This window comes from Leucoraja erinacea, chromosome 38 (assembly GCF_028641065.1).
Source record: "Leucoraja erinacea ecotype New England chromosome 38, Leri_hhj_1, whole genome shotgun sequence".
Lineage (NCBI taxonomy): Eukaryota > Metazoa > Chordata > Chondrichthyes > Rajiformes > Rajidae > Leucoraja > Leucoraja erinaceus.
The window spans coordinates 1,453,871-1,477,074 of record NC_073414.1 but is presented as its reverse complement, the minus strand read 5'-3'; the positions used below and the strand labels follow the sequence as shown (position 1 = coordinate 1,477,074).

The window sequence follows — 23,204 nt, the reverse complement described above, 5'->3', positions numbered from 1 at the left end:
CGATGTTCCAAAGAAATGCTGGAGTTACTCAGCGGGACAGGCAGCATCTCCGGAGAGAAGGAACTGGTGACGTTTCGGGTCGGGACCCTTCTTCAGACTGAGAGTCAGGGGAGAGGGTGACACAGAGATAAAGAAGGGCAAGGTGTGAAAACGAAACATCAAAAGAGAAGCAGTTCAAGGAAAATGTAGATTAGATCATTGTTAACTGTGAGGTGACAACAAGGCAAATATAACATTTAATCAGCGGGACAGTCAGTGTTCAGAGAACTAGGAAGGGGGAGGGATGGAGAGAGGGAAAGCTGGGGTTATTTGAAGCTAGGGAAATCAATATTCATACTGAAGAAGGGTTTCGGCCCGAAACGTTGCCTATTTCCTTTGCTCCATAGATGCTGCTGCACCCGCTGAGTTTCTCCAGCACTTTTGTGTAACCTTCAATATTCATACTGCTGGGGTGCAAGCTGCCCAAGTGAAATATTCAAGTCAGGACCCTTCCTCAACTGCTATGTTGGAGCTGGTAAAGAGAGGTGGGGCAAGAGCGAGCAAGTGGCAGGTGGATTCAGGTGTGGAGGTTTCTTATGTTGATAGAGGTACAGCAGGGAAACAGGCCCTTCGGCCCACTGAGTCCACGCCGGCCATCGATCACCTGTTGATGCCTGCTCCGTGTATTTGCCACTTTCAGTTGTCGGTACGTGTGGTCATTAAACTCCTGACATCCTCATCCGCTGGGGGAAAGTTTACAGGCCCAATAAACCTACAAACCTGCACGTCTTTGGAGTGTGGGAGCAAACCAGAGCACCCGGAGAAAACCCACGCAGGTCACAGAGGGAACATACAAACTCCACAGAGAGCTGCCGTGGTCAGGATGGAACCCGGGTCTTTGGCGCTGTGCGGAAACACCTCTTGGTTCTTGGTTTCTTGGTCCTCCAAAATATTCCAAATGGAATTCAAACTGGAGGTGGTGAAGGGAGGACTTAAGCCAGAAAGGGTTATTGGGAAGAAATAATTACTTTATTCCGTGCTTTAATTGTGCGGGGGAAGAATGAATTGCTGTACACATCTGTCTTTGTAGCTGGGATCACAAATTGGATCGAATGCCCTCGTCTGCTCCTAATTGGTTTGGGTTTGGTGTAGTCGATGTCGAGCTGACCATTTAACATTCAACTCTACCGCTGCACCATCATGTTTTGCTCACGCTTATACCATCTGTTTAAGAAAGAACTGCAGATGCTGCAAAAATCGAAGGTATACAAAAATGCTGGAGAAACTCAGCGGGTGAGGCAGCATCTATGGAGCGAAGGAATAGGTGACGCTCCATAGATGCTGCCTTACCCGCTGAGTTTCTCCAGTATTTTTGCCCTACCTTTGTACAATCTGTAGTTCCTTGCGATGACGAAAGCTGACTTCTTAGTCTTTGATTTTTATGTTACACACTGTACGCTTTATTAAGTTTCAGTGTTAGAGGACTGTGTGGAAACAGGCCCTTCAGCCCACCGAATCCATGCCGACCAACCATCTCGCCCACACACACACACACAGAAGCCGATTATCCTACAAACCCGCACGTCTTTGGAATGAGGGAGGAAACCAGAGCACGTCACGTGGAGAACGTGCAAACTCCGTACAGACAGCACCCGCAGTCAGGATCGAACCCGGGCCTCTGGCGCTGTGAGGCAGCAGCTCTACCCGACCGTGTCTTTGATAATTTCCTTACAGATAGTGTGGGAAGAATATCCTGATCCTGTCGTGGATTGAGGAGTGTTTGCGTAGGTACGTGTACACGGCAGGACTCCTGGGGTGCTGGTCTCGGATGTGGAGGACGTACGCATCCCCTTGATTGGATGTGAAGCCACAATCTTCGCACACAAACACCTTGGATCGGCGTTGCCTGTAGGCGTAGTGCTGGTGCACGTTGTGGACCTTCTTCAGGTGAGATTCCAGCGAGCACCGTTGTGTGAATGCCTTGTCACACAGCTCACACTTGTAGGGCCGAATGCCTGTTCAAACAAACAGAGGCAAAGAGCCTGTCTGAACCCTGGTGCAATTTCATTACTTCCTACGTGTAGTTTAGAGATACAGCACGGAAATGTGCACACCTCACACACATGTGCGCACACACAGTCACACACGTGCACATACACACGCACACGCACACACACATGTGTGCACACAGTCACACACGTGCACACACACACGTGCATGCGCACACACACAGTCACACGTACACACACATGCGCACACACGTGCACACATAGTCACACGTACACACACGTGTACACATAGTCACACACACACGTGCACACATGTCACACGTACACACAGATATGCACACACAGACACACGTGCACATACACACGCACACACGTGCACACACAGTCACACATGTGCACACACACACGTGCACACACACAGTCACGTACACACATGTGCACACATACAGTCACACGTACACACACGTGCACACATAGTCACGTGCACACACACAGCACGTGCACACAGTCATATGTACACACACACGTGCACACATAGTCACGCACACACGTGCACACATAGTCACACGTACACACAGATATGCACACACATGTGCACACATACAGTCGCACACACACAGATACGCACGCACAAGCACATGCACACACACACATGTGCACACAGTCACATGTACACACGCACGTGCACACATACACATGTACACATACACAGTCACATATGCACACAGATACACATTAAAATAGACCCGTGAAATATAATAAATTAATTCTTCATAAATGAAGACACCATTGTAAACTCCCTGTGTTTGTATTCTAACCCTCTTGAAATAAACGCTAACATTAACTCCTCTTGTGCCTCCATTCTTATTGAGAGCTTTGTTACACTTGAAGACACTGCATAAATGTTGGTTGTTGTAACAAGGAGTGGCCCTTCGCCGGATGGACTGCTAGCCAGTGTCCCTACCTACCTGTGTGTGTGCGCATGTGCCTCTTCAGATCGAAGGTGTCATTGAAACCTTTCCCGCAGAAGGTGCAGACGTGCCTCTTCACCGCGCTGTGGGACCTCAGGTGGCGGGTTAGCATGCGTTGTAGAGGGAATGCCTTCCAGCAGTAGAGGCAGACAAAGTGTCCCTCAGTATATGCTGCCTTCACCTTGCAAGAAGAATTCAACAATTAGAAACCAGATGAGACAATCTTCCACGAAGGGCTTACAACGTGGGGCGGCACGGTGGCGCAGCGGGTAGAGCTGCTGCCTCACAGCGCCAGAGACCCGGGTTCCATCCCGACTACGGGTGCTGTCTGTACGGAGTTTGTACGTTCTCCCTGTGACTGCGTGGGTTTTCTCCGGGTGCTCCGGTTTCCTCCTACATTCTAAAGACTTGCAGGTTTGTAGGTTATTTGGCCTCTGGATTGTCCCTGATGTGTTGGATAGAACGGGTGTGGGCTGAAGGGCCTGTTTCCTCACTGTATGTCTGGTCTAAACTACCTCCTCTGGCTACTTGTTCCATTTACCCATCACCATTTGTGTAATCTGGTTGCTATTAAATCTTTCCCACTCTATTATTTCCTTCTTGCTTCCCCTCTGCCTTGTCTGTGGAATTCTCTGCCTCAGAGGGCAGTGGAGGCAGGTTCTCTGGATGCTTTCAAGAGAGAGCTAGATAGGGCTGTTAAAGATAGTGGAGTCAGGGGATATGGGGAGAAGGCAGGAACGGGGTACTGATTGGGGATGATCAGCCATGATCATAATGAATGGCGGTGTTGGCTCAAAGGGCCGAATGGCCTACTCCTGCACCTATTGTCTATATTGCCTTGGTTTTCATCTGGGGCAGTCCCCTTAAAACATGACCCAGGAGATTATTTAACTTGGCTTCAGGTTTGTAATGGACATTGTGAGCGGAAGGGCCTGTTCCTGTATAAAACAGAACAAGCTGGAGAAAATCAGTGGGTTAGGCGACATGTCTGGAGGACATGGATAGGCAGAATTTTGGGTCGGGAACCTTCCTGAGCCAAACTCCTCCAACCTCATCTACTGTATCCGGTGTTCAGGATGTGGACTCTTATACATCGACGAGACCAAACATAGACTGGGCCATCGTTTCGCTGAACACCTTCACTCAGCCCACCTGGACCTACCTGATCTCCCGGTTGCCAAACACTTTAATTCACCTTCCCATTCCCACACTGACCTCTCTGTCCTCAATCTCCTCCATTGTCAGAGTGAGGCCAAACGCAAATTGGAGGACCAGCATCTCATATTTCGCTTGGGCAGCTTACACCCCAGTGGTATGAATATTGATTTCTCCAACTTCAGGTAACCCCGGCATTCCCTCTCTCTCCATCCCTCCCCCACCCAAGTCACACCAGCTTCTCGTTCTCACCCAGCAAACAGTTAACAACAGCCCGTTTCCTTTCTCATTGTTACTTTATTTGCAAATCGTTCATTCTTTATCTCTCTACATCATCGTCTGTATCTCTCGTTTCCCCCTATCCCTAATCTCGACCCGAAACGTCACCCATTCCTTCTCTCCAGAGATGCTGCCTGTCCCGCTGAGTTACTCCAGCTTCTTGTGTCTATCTCCAATGAAAAGATCCCAGTTCTGCACACTTCTGCACGCTGCTCTCTCTCACCTGACAGCCAGAAGGGGGGCTATGTTACTCCAGCTTTTTGAGTCTATCTTCAATGTTCTAAGTGAGTTTGAACGCTGACTTCTGAGGGGCCCTCAATGCAACTCAACAAATATTTGTAATTCATTTTTGTTTTTTTCGCCAATTGATATCGAAGTGATGGTTGTGGAAGGCCACTCAAAATGTAACTCCTAAAATTGTACCTGGGCTGTGTGAATCGCGGGTGGTTTTTCCAAGTGGGTTAGCCCATCATGGACTGTTGCATCAAGCAGGTTTGCTCTCCCATTTTGGGATTTCCCCTCTAGATTAATCGCTGCATCCTGTTCCGGCAAATGTTGCACAATATATCCACCTGTCCGTTCTGTAGGTACAATTAACAGGTATTTATAGCACTTGTGCAGGAAGGAACTGCAGATGCTGTTTACACTGAAAATAGACACAAATGCCGGAGTAACTCAGCGGTGTCTATATTCAGTGTAAACCAGCATCTGCTGCTCCTTTCAGCATAATACAATTTGCTTATTGTTGTCCTGTGTACAGTAAAAGGCTTCAGTTTGTCTGCTAACCAGTCAGCGGAAAGACAATACATGATTACAATCAAACCGTCCAAAGTGTACATATACATGATACAGAATACAACATTTAGTGTCAAGATTATCCCACTCTTGTTTAAGAAAAATTCAGACAGGTACATTGGATAGGATGGGTTTAGAGGGATATGGACCAAACGCAGGCAGGTGGGACTAATGTAGCTGGCCGGTGTGGGCAAGTTGGGCCAAAGGGCCTGTTTCCAAGATGTATGACTGACTCTTGTATGACTTTATATCATTGAAGTCCGATTACAGATAGTTTAAACGTTTCCAATGAGATAGATGGAAAGTCAGACCGCTCTCTAGCTGATGAGAAGATCGTTCATTTGCCTGATAACAGCGTTTCCCTTGCCCCAAACCAGTCTGAAGAAGGGTCTCGACCAGAAACGTCACCCATCCCTTCTCTCCAGAGATGCTGCCTGTCCCGCTGAGTTACTCCAGCACTTTGAGTCTATCTTCGATATAAACCTGCATCTGCAGTTCCTTCCTACACATTTTGTCTGCTCCACTGCCAAATCTCCTCAACGTATGTCTACTTTGTAGAAGTTCTCTCTCCAACGAGAGTTCTCCCACACTATATCATCCCTAACCAGTTTGAAGAAGGGTCTCGACCCGAAATGTCACCCATTCCTTCTCTCCGGAGATGCTGCCTGTCCCGCTGAGTTACTCCAGCATTTTGTGTCTATCTATACTTTTCCCTGTACCTCGTACACAATCTAAGCCTAAAAGAGTTGCTGTTGATAACTGACTGGTGAGTGCCACTTACCCTGAGGTCTTTAATATTCACCACTGAGCTAATAGTCCCTCAGACACAATTAACTGCAGATGCTGCCATGCTGAACAAAACACAAAGTGCAGGTGGGTCAGGCAGCATCCTTGGAGGAGCGGATGGGTGGTGTTTTGGATCGGGACCCTTCCTCAGATTCAAGAAGGTTCCTCTCCTGAAAGGTGGTCTGTCCACTCCCCCCACAGATGCTGCCTTCCCTGCAGCTTCCTCCAGCACTTTATCTGATAGAACGCATCACCGATTCCACGCTCCCCTCCATTGAGTCTGTCCAAAGCAAGCGTTGTCTGCGGAGGGCGCTCAGCATCGCCAAGGACTGCTCTCACCCCAACCATGGACTGTTTACCCTCCTACCATCCGGGAGGCGCTACAGGTCTCTCCGTTGCCGAACCAGCAGGTCCAGGAACAGCTTCTTTCCGGCGGCTGTCACTCTACCTCAACAACGTACCTCGGTGACTGCCAATCACCCCCCCCCCCCCCCCCTGGACACTTATTATTATTTATTCAAATCGTTTGCTATGTCGCTCTTCCAGGGAGATGCTAAATGCATTTCGTTGTCTCTGTACTGTACACTGACAATGACAATTAAAATTGAATCTGAATCTGAATCTGAGATACTTCTCGATTTCTAACTTCCTTCCAATCTCTCCCCTTACTTCCATCCAAGTTCACAACTGGCTTATGTCCCTCCTCTCTCAACCCCCTCTCTCTCCCTCTTTCTCCCCCTCACACCCTCTCAGTCTCCCACCCACTCTTAAGCCCCCTCTCTCCCTCCCTCTCTCTATCTGACTGAATCCTGGGATGTCAGGACTTTCACATGAAGAAAGACTGGATAGACTCGGCTTGAACTCGCTAGAATTTAGAAGATTGAGGGAGGGATCTTATAGAAACTTACAAACTTCTTAAGGGGTTGGACAGGCTAGATGCAGGAAGATTGTTCCCGATGTTGGGGAAGTCCAGCGGGTGCAGCAGCATCTATGTGGAGCGAAGGAAATAGGCAACGTTTCGGGCCGAAACCCGGAAGGGTTTCGACCCGAAACGTTACCTATTTCCTTAGGGCCGAAACACTTCTTCAGACTCATTGTTCCTGATGTTGGGGAAGTCCAGAAAAGGGGTCACACAGTTTAAGGATAAGGGGGAAATCTTTTAGGACCGAAATGAGAAAAACATTTTTTACACAGAGAGTGGTGAATCTGTGGAATTCTCTGCCACAGAAGGTAGTTGAGGCCACACAGTTCATTGGCTATATTTAAGAGGGAGTTAGATGTGGCCCTTGTGGCTAAAGGGATCAGGGGGTATAGAGAGAAGGCAGGTACAGGATACTGAGTTGGATGATCAGCCACGATCATATTGAATGGCGGTGCAGGCTCGATGGGCCGAATGGCCTCTACTCCTGCACATATTTTCTATGTTTCTATATCTCTCTCCCCCCTCTCTTTCACCCCCCCTCTCTCTCTCACCCCCCTCCCATCCCCCCCTGAGCCAGGGTGAGGTTTGAGGTTGCACTCTAAACAGAACTTACCAGGAATGTAGAAATCCCCGCGATGATGATCACACACCAGGCCCCAGTCACGGCCCACACACGCACGCCGTTTGACCAGGAATGCCCTGGGCATGGTGCTGAAGTGGACAGCGGCTGGTCCCTTGCAGCAGAAACCACAGCCAACAGCCAAGAGTTCCCAAAACACCAGACACTGTCCAGATATCAAAGAGCAACTCTCTCTCTCCAAATGCAACCTGTCCCCCAGGGTTAAGTGCATTTAAGTACACGTGTGGAGTGATTTGCCTTATGCAAAAAAAACATAGTCAAAGCTGTTTGGATAAAAGATATTCATTTTTTTCTCTGACAGTTTCAGAGGGCTTTGTTTTGTCCATGTGGACATTGTGTATGGTTTTGCAAATCAGATCAATTGCATTTTTCCTATCCTCTTTATGCAAATTCTAATGTTGCTTTAGACATAAACACTGCAGCCCAAAGATGATGATGAGGCAAAGACCATTTTTTACCAGCGCTGTCGGCAATTGCAATGTCCAGATTCTAGACTCTATTAAATTGTGGAGAGGGTTTGCCCTCAAGCAGAGAACGGAGCGATATAGATCACATGCTGGCAGAGGAGATTAGTTTAATATGCAGGAAGATTGTTCCCAATGTTGGGGAAGTCCAGAACAAGGGGTCACAGTTTAAGGATAAGGGGGAAATCTTTTAGGATCGAGATGAGAAAAACATTTTTTCACACAGAGAGTGGTGAATCTGTGGAATTCTCTGCCACAGAATGTAGTTGAGGCCACAGTTCATTGGCTATATTTAAGAGGGAGTTAGCCCTTGTGGCCCTTGTGGCTAAAGGGATCAGGGGGTATGGAGAGAATACTGAGCCCCCTCTCTCCCTCCCTCTCTCTATATGACTGAATCCTGGGAATTCTCTGCCACATGGCTGATCATCCAACAGGTACAGGATACTGAGTTGGATGATCAGCCATGATCATATTGAATGGCGGTGCAGGCTCGAAGGGCGGAATGGCCTACTCCTGCACCTATTTTCTATGTTTGTATGTTTCTAAAGACTGGAGGTAGACAAAAGTGCTGGAGAAACTCAGCGGGTGAAACGTTGCCTATTTCCTTTGGGTTTCGTCCCGAAACGTTGCCTATTTCCTTCGCTCCATAGATGCTGCTGCACCCGCTGAGTTTCTCCAGCACTTTTGTCTACCTTCGATTTTCCAGCATCTGCAGTTCCTACTTTAAAAAATAATTTAAAGACTTACAGGTTTGTAGGTTAATTGGCTTGGGTAAAATTATACATTGTCCCTAGTGTGTGTAGGATGGTGTTAATGTGCGGGGATCGCTGGTCGGCACGGACTCGATGGGCCGAAGGGCCTGTTACTACGCCGTATCTCTAAACTAAACATCCAGGCAAATAACTCCAAATGCATGAACACATTTTTTGTTTGTGTGTAGGAAGGAACTGCAGGTGCTGGTTTAAACCAAAAATAGACACAAAATGATGGAGTAACTCAGCGGGACAGGCAGCATCTCTGGAGAGAAGGAATGGGTGACGTTTCGGGTCGAGACCCTTCTTCAGACTCCTTAAGAATTCAGAGTCTGAAGAAGGGTCTCGATTGGAAACGTCACCCATTCCTTCTCTCCATAGATGCTGCCTGTCCCGCTGAATTTAGAAACATACACAGAAACATACATAGAAAATAGGTGCAGGAGTAGAGGCCATTCGGCCCTTCGAGCCTGCACCATTCGCCATTCAATATGATCATGGCTGATCATCCAACTCAGTAACCGATCCCTGCCTTCTCTCCATACCCCCTGATCCCTTTAGCCACAAGGGCCACATCTAACTCCCTCTTAAATATAGCCAATGAACTGTGTGGCCTCAACTACCTTCTGTGGCAGAGAATTCCACAGATTCGCCACTCTCTGTGTGAAAAACGTTTTCCTCATCTCAGTCCTAAAAGATTTCCCCCTTATCCTTAAACTGTGTGGCCCCTTGTTCTGGACTTCCCCAACATCGGGAACAATCTTCCTGCATCTAGCCTGCCCAACCCCTAGTTTCTCCAGCATTTTTGTCTATCCTTCGCTCCACAGATGCTGCCTGTCCCGCTGAGTTACTCCAGCATTTTGTGCCTGTCTTCGGTGTAAACCAGCATCTGCAGTTCCTTCCTCAACTAAATTAAACATGATCTGCATTATGTTGGGCACAGACATTGGAGACTGAGATTTTGCTGGTCTGGGCTTTGTCTGTGTGATGTGGCAGGCCAGGAAGTCCAGGATTTACACGGACAACAGGCAGGCGTCTGGCTACCCGTGGCGGCCGCAATGTTTATCGAAGGGGAAGCGTTGAGCGTGGAAGTCGAGGCTGGAGCCAGCTGTGTCAACAGCACCAGGCTTGATGTAAATGGGTCCATCATTACTGATTAAAACCCTCCCGTAACAACACACAAACAAAACACGCAAATTGGACGAACACCATCTCATATTTCACTTGGCCAGCTTACAGCCCAGTCGTATGGAAATTGATTTATCCAACCCCTGCATTCCCTCCCTCTCTATCCCTCCTCCACCCGAGTCACGCCAGCTTCCCGTTCTCACCTGGCGAACAGCTAACAACGGCCTGTTTCCTTAATCATCACTACTTTTTTTGCATATCTTTCGTTCATTTGTTCTATATCTGTGGAATTCTCTGGAATTCTCTGCCTCAGAGGGCGGTGGAGGCAGGTTCTCTCTGGATACTTTCAAGAGAGAGCTAGATAGGGCTCTTAAAGATAGCGGAGCCAGGGGATATGGGGAGAAGGCAGGAACGGGGTACTGATTGGGGATGATCAGGCCATGATCACATTGAATGGCGGTGCTGGCTCGAAGGGCCGAATGGCCTCTACTCCTGCACATCTCTCCCAGTAGCAACCCATCCAGTCTCTGCATCGGCGGGCTATGATATAAGGTTTCATCCATAATCGACAATAGATAATAGGTGCAGGAGTAGAGGCCATTCGGCCCATCCAGCCAGCACCGCCATTCAATGTGATCCTGGCTGATCATCCCCAATCAGTGCACCCCGTTCCTGCCTTCTCCCCATATCCCCTGGCTCCGCTATCTTTAAGATCCCCCTATCTAGCTCTCTCTTGAAAGCATCCAGAGAACCGGCCTCCACCTTCTCCCCCCCTGAGGCAGAGAATTCCACAGACTCACCACTCTCTGTGAGAAAAAGTGTTTCCTCGTCTCCGTTCTAAACAGGGGCATCTGACCGGGTATAAATCCTGATCTTTGCATGGGGCGGGGTGGGGAGAGGGGGAGGGGGAGGAGGGAGGGGGAATTTAACCCCACCAACTTTCAAATTCAGCTGAAAGTGGCTTCAGGAACCATGCTCCAGAATTGGAATCGTTTTCTAAAGTCAAGTGAACTGCTTGATAATGCAAACCTGAAATGTCGCCTGAAGCCGGAATCAATTGTTGTCCGTCTTTGCTTTGATAAGGAAGCTTTCTGCAATGTTTGATCCGATGTGTGATTCAAACAGCTTTTATTTATCTTCACTCTACACACACACACACACACACACACACACACACCACACACCCACACACACACACACACACACACACACACACACACACACACACACACACACACACACACACACACACACACACACACAGACCTACACACACACACACACACACACACACACACACACACACACACAACACACACAACCACACCACACACACACCACACACACACACACACACACACACACACACACACACACCACACACACACCCACACACACACATGAGTAATAGGAGCAGAATTAGGCCATTTGGCCCATCAAGTTTACTCCTCCATTCAACCACGGCTGATCCATCTCTCCCTCCTAACCCCATTCTCCGGCCCACGGTGGTGCAGCGGGTAGAGCTGCTGCCTCACACCGCCAGAGACCCGGGTTCCATCCTGCCTATGGGTGCTGTCTCCACGGAGTCTGCACGTTCTCCCCGTGTAGGATAGTGCTAGTGTACGAGTGATAGTTGGCCAGCATGGACTCGGTGGGCCGAAGGGCCTGTTTCCATGCTGTTCTTCTAAACTAACCCAGCAAATATTGTTCATCCCTATCTCTAAAGGGACGTTTTAGAATCAAGCGCATTGTGGTTATGGGATCATATATTATAACTGTGTCAACACCATTAAGATGCATATTGGTTTATGATTCTCACACGCACAAGGTGCAGTGAAAGGCTTTTGTTTGCTTGCTGTCCAATTAAACCGCATCATATCACACACGGGCGCACAAAAGGGCGCAGCGGGCAGAGTTGCTGCCTCACATCGCCCACTTGCAGCGCCGGGGACCCCGGTTCGATCCCGACTGCGGGTGCTGTCTGTACGGAGTTTGCACGTTCGCCCCGTGACCTGCGTGGGTTTTCTCCTGAGATCTTCCGTTTCCTCCCACACTCCGAAGACGTGCAGGTTTGTAGGTTAATTGGTGTATGTGTAAATTGTCCTTAGGGTGGTGTTGATGTGCGGGATCGGTAAAGGAAACGCGACAATATCCCTCCTTCCCCCCTCACCCCCCTCACCCCCAGTCCCCTCTACACGCTGCGAGAGTGTCCAGTCGCTCCACCATTATCCAACACTGTTCCTGCGGACAGTTCCCACCTTGTTGACCGAGCTGCGGGAAGGGGAGGAGAGAGGAGAGGGGGGAGGGGGGGAGAGGAGGGAGAGGAGAGGGGAGAGGGGAGAGAGAGAGGGAGAGGGGGAGAGGGGGAGATGAGAGAGAGGGGGAGAGAGGGGAGAGGAGAGGAGAGGGGAGGGAGAGGGGGGAGAGGGGGAGAGGAGAGGGAGAGCGGGAGGAGAGGGGGAGGGGAGAGGGGATGGGGAGAGGGGAGGGAGAGGGAGGGGAGGGGGAGAGGGGAGAGAGGGAGAGAGAGGAGGGGGGAGGGGGGAGGGGGAGAGAGGAGAGTCGAAGATGAGGAGGGGAGTGGGAGGGGAGAGGGGGAGAGGAGAGGGGATGGGGAGAGGGGAGAGGAGGGAGGGGGGGAGATGAGGGAGAGGGGAGAGGGGAGAGGGGAGGAGAGGGGGGGGAGAGGAGAGGGGTGGAGGGGGAGAGGGGAGGAGGGGATGGGGAGAGGGGAGAGGGGAGAGGAGGAGGGGGGAGGGAGCGGGGGAGGGGAGGGGGGGAGGGGAGAGGAGAGGGGGGGGGGGAGAGGAGGGGAGAGGGGAGGGAGAGGGGGGGAGGGGGAGATGAGGGAGAGGAGAGGAGGGGAAGGGGGGGGGGAGAGGGGGAGAGGAGAGGGGGGGAGTTGGGAGAGGGAGGGGAGAGGGGAGGGAGAGGGGAGGGGGAGAGACACAGAAAACATCCTGCAAAGAAAATACTAACCAAAAATTAAATGCACCCACACCCCCCGTCACTGGAACTGCAGAACATTGTGGGGAAAATGCTTTTGCAAATTCAGGTGAGTACTTTACTTCTTTCAATAGACGTTCCCTGAGATGTTTTTAATCAGTGGCAGATTCTAGTTACCTGTTGCAGGTAACTAGAATTGGAGGTCAGGTGTGTAGGAATAATTTTCAATTAATTAAGGAATGTCTTATATATATATATATATATTTTTTTTTGACGGTGTTAATTCCTTGCACAGGGTATAAATGTAACCAGGTGTGAAGTTGAGTCTCGACCCGAGATGTCACCCATCCTTTTTCTCCAGAGATGCTACCTGTCCCGCTGAGTTACTCCAGTACTTTGTGTCTATCATCGGTATAAAGCAGCATCTGCAGTTCCTCCCAACACAACTTTAGCCATCCATGTTGCAGGGTGACGTTGACTGAAGATGGCATCACGGTGAAAAGCAGCACAGGTAAGTGATATTTTTTTGCTGAGGCAGGTAAAGGTGCTGAGGCTCAACTCAACCTGATCTCGGCCAGCATGTGGCGTATAGTCTGAAGAAGGGTTTCGGCCCGAAACGTTGCCTATTTCCTTCACCCCATAGATGCTGCTGCACCCGCTGAGTTTCTCCAGCACTTTTGTCTACCTTAACGTTTGTTTACCTTTGGTCTCAGCCAGCATCTGTAGTTCCTGTCCAGCCTGCGTCACGGCTGTGGAACGTGTGGTTTCCCTTGCTTCCACTCCCCGCTCTTACTTGAGCTCTGCGATGAGTTGCATCTACCTCGGTCCCAAAAGTGGAAGTTGTCTTGACGTGAATTATTTAGACTTTAGGTGGGAGATTGCGTGGTCCACCCTGACATCAACGTGACGTGCACAAACAAACAAGATCAAATAGAACAAGGTGTCCTACAAGTTGCACGTCATATGCAAGAAGAAGATGTTTACATAAAGGATTAGCATGCTGAAGTTCATTGAGGTCAGCTATACATTCTACTGAAGACAGACACAAAATGCTGGAGCAACTCAGCAGTATGTTGAAACCTTCTCTTCCCATCCAACCTTCAACCATGCCTTCTCTCCACAGATGCTGCCTGACCCGCTGAGTTACTCCAGCACTCTGTGAAACGTCACCTATCCATGTTCTCCACAGATTCTGCCTGACCCACTGAGTTACTCCAGCACGCTGTGAAACGTCACCTATCCATGTTCTCCACAGATGCTGCCTGACCCGCTGAGTTACTCCAGCACTCTGTGTCTGTCTTCAGTGTAAACCAGCACCTGCAGTTCCTTCTTGACAGCACAAGTTATACTGACAGCACAATCTCAGGAAAATGATATTTTTTAATGCATGATGATCACAGATGCAAACACAGCCTTACAATGGGTATTGATATTGTGTTCTGGACCTCCTCCATGGCCAGAGTGAGGCCACACCCAACTCTGCAGTTTCTTCCTACTTATTCCACTTGAGCAGCTTAAAACCCAATGGTATGAACATTGGAGAAACAAGGAACAGCAGATGCTGGTTTATACCGCAGATAGACACAGAGTGCTGGAGTAACTCAGGGGGTCAGGCAGCATCTGTGGAGAACATGGATAGGTGACGTTTCACAGAGTGCTGGAGTAACTCAGTTTTTTGGGTCTATCTCTGTTTGCTTGAGTCCGTTTGGTGCCTGAAACTGTGAAGTCTCAACCCGTTTCCTCTCTGTCCTTTTCCTCTAACGAAGGGTCTCGACCCGAAACGTCACCCATTCCTTCTCTCCAGAGATGCTGCCTGTCCCGCTGAGTCACTCCAGCATTTTGTGTCTTCCTTCGGTTTAAACCAGCATCTGCAGTTCCTTCCTACAAACCTAGAAAGGTGTGGCTTGTTGATATTTGTTTCTCGGCCTGGGATCGGGAGGAATTGGATGGTGGGATTAGCGATAGGGTTAGAAACCGATTGAAGATTGAATTGTTTTGTTATCATTTTTCTCAGGTGGGGCTGGATCCACTGGTTGAGGATTGATCCACGGTGGAGAGAGGGGATGAAGAACTGCGAGCAGTGGAAACGATGAAGAATTGGACGAAGAAGAAGATGAGATAAGAAGGAGTAAGAAGTTTGTGTGTTGACGTTCCACCATGGATGTGTTTGTTGATGTCCCATCCAATTTGTCCCACGGTAAAATCAATTGTACCACTGATTTTCTCCACATCAAGGCAGGGTATTTTTTCGTGGAAGTCTTCACAGCTTTCTTTGCCGTCCTGGGGAACATTTTTATCTGTTTTGTCGTGGTCAGGAGACGAAAGTTGAGGACAGTGACTAATTTCTTCCTGGTGTCGTTGGCTGTTGCGGACATGTTGGTGGGCGCTATTGCAATTCCCTGTGCCCTACTGTCTGATCTCGGCCTCCCGGTGTGCAGGTACTACCTGTGTGTCCTCATGTTGTGCAGCATGTTGGTGCTGACCCAAGCCTCCATCTTCGGGCTGTTTGCCGTGGCGGTGGAGCGGTACATCGCCGTGCTAGCTCCCTTCCGCTACCAGCAGCTGGTGACCAACAGGTCCGCGGCCATGGTCATCTTTGGCTCCTGGGCGCTGGCGGTGGTCATCGGCCTGGTGCCGCTGATGGGTTGGCGCAAGGCGGCTACGCCCAACGAGACGTGCATCTTCTACAACATCATTGACCAGACCTACATGGTCTACTTCAACTTCATCCTCTGCATGCTGCTCCCACTGCTGGCCATGTTTGTCATCTACGCCAAGATCTTCACCGAGGCCCGCAGGCAGATCAGGAGAATAGCCGAGAGACACGTCAACATCAGCGTGGAGGAGAAGCGCCGGAGGGTTGTCCGGAAGGAACTGCGGACGGCCACCTCCCTCTTCATTCTTCTTTTCTGCTTCACCCTCAGTTGGATCCCTATCCACATCCTCAACTGCATCGAGCTGTTCTGCCCACATTACCACATCCCGACCCCTCTCATGCTCGCCACCATCATCTTGTCCCACGCCAACTCGGTGGTCAACCCCATAGTCTACGTCTTCAGGATAAGGACCTTCTGGGATGCGTTCCGGGACCTCTTCCCTTGCCTGGGCGTCTTCAGCAAACACTTCAAGCCCGACTTTACCGGCATCCCATTGGGCAACAGGTGTGATGTGTTGCCGGGGAACTGAGGAATAGGGGTGGATCTTCTGGGAAACTGTACAGCATGAAGATGGGTCCAGATCCCAAACCTTCTCCAAAGATGCTGCCTGATCGCTGGGTTTATACAGGCATGCAGCGTTGGAAACAGGCCCTTCAGCCCAACTTGTCCATGCTGACCAAGATGTCCCATCTACAACAGTTGCACCTGCCAACATTTGGCCCATGTCCCTCTAAAACTTTCATATCTATCCATGTACTAGAGGCAGGAAACATGTTCCCGATGTTGGGGGAGTCCAGAACCAGGGGCCACACACACAGTTTAAGACTAAGGAGTAAGTGCTGGCTCAAAGGGACTAATGGCCTACTCCTTCACATTGTCTATTGTCTATTATCTACCTGTCTGTTCAAAGGTGTTGATGTACCTGCCTCAACTACCTCCTCTGGCAGCTCGTTCCATGCACCCACTGTGTGAAAAAGTTACCCCTCAGATTCCTATTAAATCTTTCCCCTCTCACTTAAAACCTAGTTGTCTGGTTCTTAATTTCCCTCGGGATGTTGTAAGTCTACGATGTTCCAGATTTGACCACCCCCTCTCTACACACCAGGGGCGATTTGCAGAAGACGATGAACCTACAAACTCGAGTGCCTTTGGGTTGTGGGAGGAAACCGGGCAGTCGGAGGAAACCCACGCTCTTTATGGGGAGTTTGCACGTTCATCGTCTTTCTACCTATGTTTTATCCAGTGGGGAGATTGAACGGGGGGAATGGAGATGTGGGCCAGTGGCCTCACCAGCTGTACCAAGTTAGTCCTTAGCCATATAGTCTTTGGGACACACTGGGGTTAGGAAGATTCATAAGTGATAGGAGTAGAATTAGGCCATTCGGCCCATCAAGTCTACTCCGCCATTCAATCATGGCTGATCTATCTCTCCCTCTCAACCCCATTCTCCTGCCTTCTCCCCATAACCCCTGACACCCGCACTAATCAAGAATCTATCTACCTCTGCCTTAAAAATATCCACTGACTTGTGGCCCCCACAGCCGTCTGTGTGGCAAATAATCCCACAGATTCACCACCCTCTGACTAAAGAAGTTCCTCCTCATCTCCTTTCAAAAGGTAAGTCCTTTAATTCTGAGGCTGTGCCCTCTAGTCCTAGACTCTCCCACTAGTGGAAACATCCTCTCCACATCCACTCTATCCAGGCCTTTCACTATTCAGTAAGTTTCAATGAGGTCCCCCTCATTCTTCTAAACTCCAGCGAGTACAGGCCCAGTGTTGGTAAACGCTCATCATATGTTAACCCACTCATTACTGGGATCGTTCTTGTAAACCTCCTCTGGACCCTCTCCAGAGCCGGCACATCCTTCATCAGATATGGGGGCGCAAAGTTGCTCTCAGTACTCCAACTGCGATCTGACCAGTGCCTTATCAAACCTCGGCCTGTTTTAATATTCTAGTCCTCTCGAAATAAACGCTAGCATTGCGTTTGCCTTCCTTAATATCGATTCCACTCACAAATTAACTTTTTGGGAACCCTGCACACTAAGGTCCTAAAGAAATGCAGAACATTTTCTTGTGTAGGAAGGAACTGCAGATGCTGGTTTAAACTGAAGATAGACACAAAAAGTTGGAGTAATTCAGCGGGACAGTCAGCATCTCTGGAGAAAAGGAGTAGGGTCGAGACCCTTCTTCAGACTGAGAGTCCTGAATATTGATTCCTCTAACTTCAAGTAATCCTTGAATCACCCCTCCTTCTCCATCCCTCCCCCACCCAAGGTGTACCATGTTCAAAGTCTGAAGAAGGATTTCGGCCCGAAACGTTGCCTATTTCCTTCAGGGTTTCGGCCCGAAACGTCGCCTATTTCCTTCGCTCCATAAATGCTGCTGCACCCGCTGAGTTTCTCCAGCATTTTTGTCTACCTTCAAAGTTATCTTGTTGAGTCTCATTGTCTGTTACCTGTTTTTACCTCGCCCACAGCTAACAATGGCCTCTTTCCTTTATTTCATTGTTACTTTTGTTTAATTTCTTTCATTCATTGTTCATTATCTCTCTGCATCACCGTCTAGATGTCTCCTTTCCCTCTCCCCTGACTCTGTCTGAAGAAGGGTTTGGACCAGAAACGTCGCCTATTTCCTTCTCTCCAGAGATGCTGCCGGTCCCGCTGAGTTACTCCAGCATTCTGTGTCTATCTTCAGCAAACGTTATCGATCCCTGTCACAGTTTCATGGAGGGAGGTGACAAATCGTGAATATTTCATACTTCTCTCGTGTCTCTTTGCTTGTCGTGTGGCCATGCGGTTCTTCCGTGGTTGCGTGGTAAAATCGAACATAAACCATACGAGCTGTTATTGTAATTCATTTTGTCGTTAGTGAGCAACATTGGGTGGGTAAAAACGAATCAGATTAGCATCTGTGGAGAACCAGGTCAGAGGTTCACCTCGTCGTGAAATGAGTATAGACGTTGGGAGGTCACGTTGCAGTTGCATAAGACGTTGGTGAGACCGCAGTTAGAGTATTGTGTTCCGTTCTGGGCACCGTGTTATAGGAAAGATGTTTTATCAAGCTTGAAAGGGTTCAGAGAAGATTCACGAGGATGTTGCCAGGACTAGAGGGTGTGAGCTACAGGGAGAGGTTGAGTAGGCTGGGTCTCTAATCCATGGAGCGCAGGAGGATTTCGTTCAGACTTCGGTCTGAATGACAATAAAAGGTTATCTATCTATCTATCTATCTATCTATCTATCTATCTATCTATCTATCTATCGGGGTCACTTAAATAGGTGCATAAGATCATGAGAGGAATAGATCGGGTAGATGCACAGAGTCTCTTGCCCAGAGTAGGGGAATCGAGGACCAGAGGACACAGGTTCAAGGTGAAGGGGAAAAGATTAATTAGGAATCTGAGGGGTAACTTTTTCACACAGAGGGTGGTGGGTGTATGGAACGAGCTGCCAGAGGAGGTAGTTGAGGCTGGGACTATCACAACATGTAGGAAATGTTGCACGGAACGGTGGTGCAGCGGGTAGAGCTGCTACCTCACAGCGCCAGAGACCCGGGTTCGATCTTGACTACGGGTGCTGTCTGTACGGAGTTTGCACGTTCTCCCCGTGACCTGCGTGGGTTTTCTCCGGGGTGCACTGGTTTCCTCCCACACTCCAAAAACGTACAGATTCGTGGGTTAATTGGCTTGGTATAAATGCACAATTGTCCTTGGTGTGTGTAGGATAGTGTTAGTGTGCGGGGATCGCTGGTAGGCACAGAATCGGTGGGCCGAAGGGCCTGTTTCCGCTCCGTATCTCTAAACTAAACTAAAGATTGCAGGCTGAAGGGCCTGTTCATGTACTGTACTGTTCTGTGTTCTATCTACTGAGTTTAATTTAGATTATAATCTGTCTGGGCATGAGCAGTCACTTGTCTGCACACACACACACTTTGTGGATCGGGGCAGGTAGACAATATCTCAGCACAACTTTCACCACTCCTGCTTCACCTCAGAACAAGCACTTCCTGTTGTTGTAACGTTGGTGCGGCAGCGTGCATTTGCAGCCTCCGTTTATAACTAACACCCCACTCTCTACCTCGCCCCCCACGAACAAGGAGGCCATTCAGCCCATTGAGGGCTATGCTGGCTCTCGGTTGCTCAGCATTTCAACTCCCCCTCCCATTCCCACACTGACCTTTCTGTCCTGGGCCTCCTCCATTGTCAGAGTGAGGCCCAGCGCAAATTGGAGGAACAGCACCTCATATTTCACCTGGGCAGTTTACACCCCAGGGGTATGAACATTGACATCTCTAACTTCAAGTAGCCCCTGCTTTCCCTCTCTCTCCATCCCCTCCTCCTTCCCAGTTCTCCCACTAGTCTTACTGTCTCCGACTACATTCTATCCTTGTCCCGCCCACTCCCCTGACGTCAGTCTGAAGAAGGGTCTCAACCCAAAACGTCACCCATTCCTTCTCTCCAGAGATGCTGCCTGTCCCGCTGAGTTACTCCGGCATTTTGTGTCTATCCTGGCTCTCAGAGTTTAGATTAGTTCAGTGGGGCAGTTTCGATCCTGACTACGGGTGCTGTCTGTACAGAGTTTGCACGTTCTCCCCGTGATCTGCGTGGGTTTTCTCTGGGTGCTCCGGTTTCCTCCCACACTCCATAGACTTGCGGGTTTGTAGGTTAATTGGAATTGGTAAAATTGTACATTTTCTCCAGTGTGTAGCAGAGTGCTAGTATACAGGGTAATTGCTTGTCAGCGCGGACTCGGTGGGCCGAAGGGCCTGTTTCCGCACTGTATCTCATTGTCACGTGTACCGAGGTACAGTGAAAAGCTTTTGCTGCATGCTATCCAGTCAGCGGAAAGACAATATATGATTACAATCGAGCCGTCCACAGTGTACAGATACATGCTAAGGGAATAATGTTTAAGGCAAGATATCGTCCAGTAAAGACTGATCAAAGATAGTCTGAGGTAGACAAAAATGCTGGAGAAACTTAGCGAGTGAGGCAGCATCTATGGAGAGAAGGAATAGGCAACGTTTCGGGCCGGGACCCTTCTTCAGTCAGTTAGTCTGAGGGTCTCCAGAGGTAGGTAGTAGCTCAGGACCACTCTCTGGTTGGGGTAGGATGGTTCAGTTGCCTGATAACAGCCGGGAAGAAACTGTCCCTGTATCTGGAGGTGTGTGCGTTTGTTTTCACACTTCTGTACCTCTTGCCCGATGGGAGAGGGGAGAAGAGGGAGTGGCCGGGGGTGAGACTGGTCCTTGATGATGCTGCTGGCCTTGCCGAGGCAGCGTGAGGTGTAGATGGAGTCAATGGAAGGGAGGTTGGTTTGTGTGTGCGATGGTCTGGGCTGCGTCCACAATTCGCTGCGATTTCTTGCGGTCTTGAGTGGAGCTGGTCCCAAACCGAGCTGTGATGCATCCGGATAAAATGTTTTCTACGACCCATCTGTAGAAGTTGGCGAGAGTTGTTGGGGACATGCTGAACTTCTTAAACCTTCTAAGGAAGTAGAGGCGTTGGTTTGGCTTCTTGGCCACAGCTTCAATGGGGACAAATTGTTGGTGATATTTACTCCAAGGAACGTGCAACTTTCAACTCTATTCTGTGCTGCCAAAGTATACCGGGGTGTGTATGTATGTTTCACTTCCTGAAGTTGATCACTATCTCCTTAGTCTCGCTGACATTGAGAGAAAGGTTTTTATTTTGACATCAGGTCACGAGGATTTCATCCTTTACAGCTCAATGCCGCTTTGAATATATCGTCTATTATTTGTCCAATTTCTCTCCTTCCCTCCTAGTTTTGGTTTGGAGATACAACACTGAAACATTTGCAGCCTCTTTAGCCCACCGAGTCCGTGCCGACCAGCGATCCCCGCACACTTACACTACCCTACACACACTAGGGACAATTTACAATCCTACCAAGCCCATCAACCTACAAACCTGCACGTCTTTGGAGTGTGGGAGTAAACCGGAGCACCTGGAGAAAACCCACGGGGAGAACGTGCAAACTCCGTACAGACAGCACCCGTAGTCGGGATGGAACCCGGGTCTCTGGCGCTGTGAGGCAGCAGCTCTACCCGCTGCACCACCGTGCCGGCCCTTATTCTGCTCACAAAGGCGTCTCTAATTTCCTTATCAATGCTTAAAGTGTCCATTTCGGGTTAGGGAATACTCTGTATCTAAGAAAAGGCAATGAAGGCAGATACGGGCGATGTCTCAGGGAATTCCTTTGTTAGAAACCAAGTTCAGACACAATGTGTTTCATTTTGAGGATCTGACCTTTGAGATTTTTCAGTGATGTTTCAGTGAGATTCGTATTATTTTCCATTCATGATTATATCCAGTCATATTTCTACCATTGTCTCGATCTGACGGGTAAGAATGAGATGCCTGGCCTGTCCCACTTACGCAACTTTTTCGGAGACTGCCGGCATCCGTCGTAGGTCATTGCAGGTCGGCGAAAATGTTCAAAGCGTTGAAAATCCGGCAGTGACCAGAAAGACGCAACGACTCTTTGGGCGACTGAGGAGACGACTCATGACCGTACAGGCGACATGTCGCGGGGTGAAGTCTGGATGGTCGTGAGTAGTCGTGTATCTGTTCATTGTGGACGGCTCGATTATAATCATAACTTTTTTTTAGATTAGATTAGATTCATTTTTATTGTCATTGCACTTTTCATTGCCTGCAGTCATTACATAGAATAAATAACAAAACAAACAAACAGGATTATTGGTGCTCCACTCCCTTTCCTGCTGGACATATACAGGAAGAGATGTATCAGCAGAGCCATCTCCATCATCAAAGACCCCTACCACCCATCGCATGACATATTCTCCATCCTGCCATCCCTGATTCCTGGGATGTCAGGACTGTCTTATGAAGAAAGACTGGATAGACTTGGTTTATACTCTCTAGAGTTTAGGAGATTGAGAGGGGATCTTATAGAAACTTACAAAATTCTTAAGGGGTTGGACAGGCTAGATGCAGGAAGATTGTTTCCGATGTTGGGGAAGTCCAGGACAAGGGGTCACAGCTTAAGGATAAGGGGGAAATCCTTTAAAACCGAGATGAGGAGAACTTTTTTCACACAGAGAGTGGTGAATCTCTGGAACTCTCTGCCACAGAGGGTAGTTGAGGCCAGTTCATTGGCTATATTTAAGAGGGAGTTAGATGTGGCCCTTGTGGCCAAGGGGATCAGAGGGTATGGAGAAAAGGCAGGTACGGGATACTGAGTTGGATGATCAGCCATGATCATATTAAATGGCGGTGCAGGCTCGAAGGGCCGAATGGCCTACTCCTGCACCTAATTTCTATGTTTCTATGTTTCTAAGAGGTACAGGAGCATTAGCTGCAAAACCAGCAGGATGCTCCTCAGCTTCTTCCCGCAGGCTATAAGACTGATAAACGGACTTTGCCCCCTGCCAAGTATCGCGCACAAACCCCCAACCTGGACACACTGCAGCAGAGCCACTGTTGTGCCGCTGCCGATCGGAATGCCTGTTGAATGTTTAGTAGAGTGTTAAATTTGTTCATGATATATGTATTTTTATTTCTATTTATTTTTAATGCACACTGAATGGACACTGGTTGAGAAACGTTTTTTTGTTTCCTCTGGGTATGTGAATACTCAGGAAATGACAATAAAGATATACAATACAATACAAACACTCAACACAGTTTAAAGTCCCAAAGTCATTGTCTCTTCCCTCCTTGCTATCCCTCTGTGCTG

The 23,204-nt window shown here is 49.0% G+C and overlaps 2 protein-coding genes across 2 annotated transcripts; one reads left to right on the top strand and one right to left on the bottom strand.

Moving 5' to 3' along the window:
- Positions 1-1,132: 1,132 nt before the first annotated feature.
- Positions 1,133-9,899, bottom strand: LOC129714044 (putative transcription factor Ovo-like 1). The gene is made up of 3 exons (XM_055663502.1): positions 9,797-9,899; positions 2,957-3,145; positions 1,133-1,994 (listed from the first exon to the last, which is right to left on the bottom strand). The coding sequence occupies exons 1-3, from the start codon at positions 9,897-9,899 to the stop codon at positions 1,708-1,710; spliced, it is 579 nt and encodes a 192-aa protein (XP_055519477.1). The 3' UTR covers positions 1,133-1,707.
- Positions 9,900-13,119: 3,220 nt separating this feature from the next.
- Positions 13,120-17,251, top strand: LOC129714088 (adenosine receptor A1-like). The gene is made up of 2 exons (XM_055663554.1): positions 13,120-13,337; positions 14,841-17,251. The coding sequence occupies exon 2, from the start codon at positions 14,984-14,986 to the stop codon at positions 16,010-16,012; it is 1,029 nt and encodes a 342-aa protein (XP_055519529.1). The 5' UTR covers positions 13,120-13,337; positions 14,841-14,983; the 3' UTR covers positions 16,013-17,251.
- The last annotated feature ends 5,953 nt before the right edge of the window (positions 17,252-23,204 follow it).

Bases quoted from the DNA above. Each gene is read 5' to 3' on its own strand.
- LOC129714044 (XM_055663502.1), bottom strand. From the start codon at position 9,899: ATGGACCCATTTACATCAAGCCTGGTGCTGTTGACACAGCTGGCTCCA. The intron at 3,146-9,796 runs GTAGCCAGACGC...TGAATTCTTCTT, and splicing joins AAACATTGCGGCCGCCACGG to GCAAGGTGAAGGCAGCATAT. The intron at 1,995-2,956 runs GTAGGTAGGGAC...TTGTTTGAACAG, and splicing joins GCACATGCGCACACACACAG to GCATTCGGCCCTACAAGTGT.
- LOC129714088 (XM_055663554.1), top strand. From the start codon at position 14,984: ATGGATGTGTTTGTTGATGTCCCATCCAATTTGTCCCACGGTAAAATC.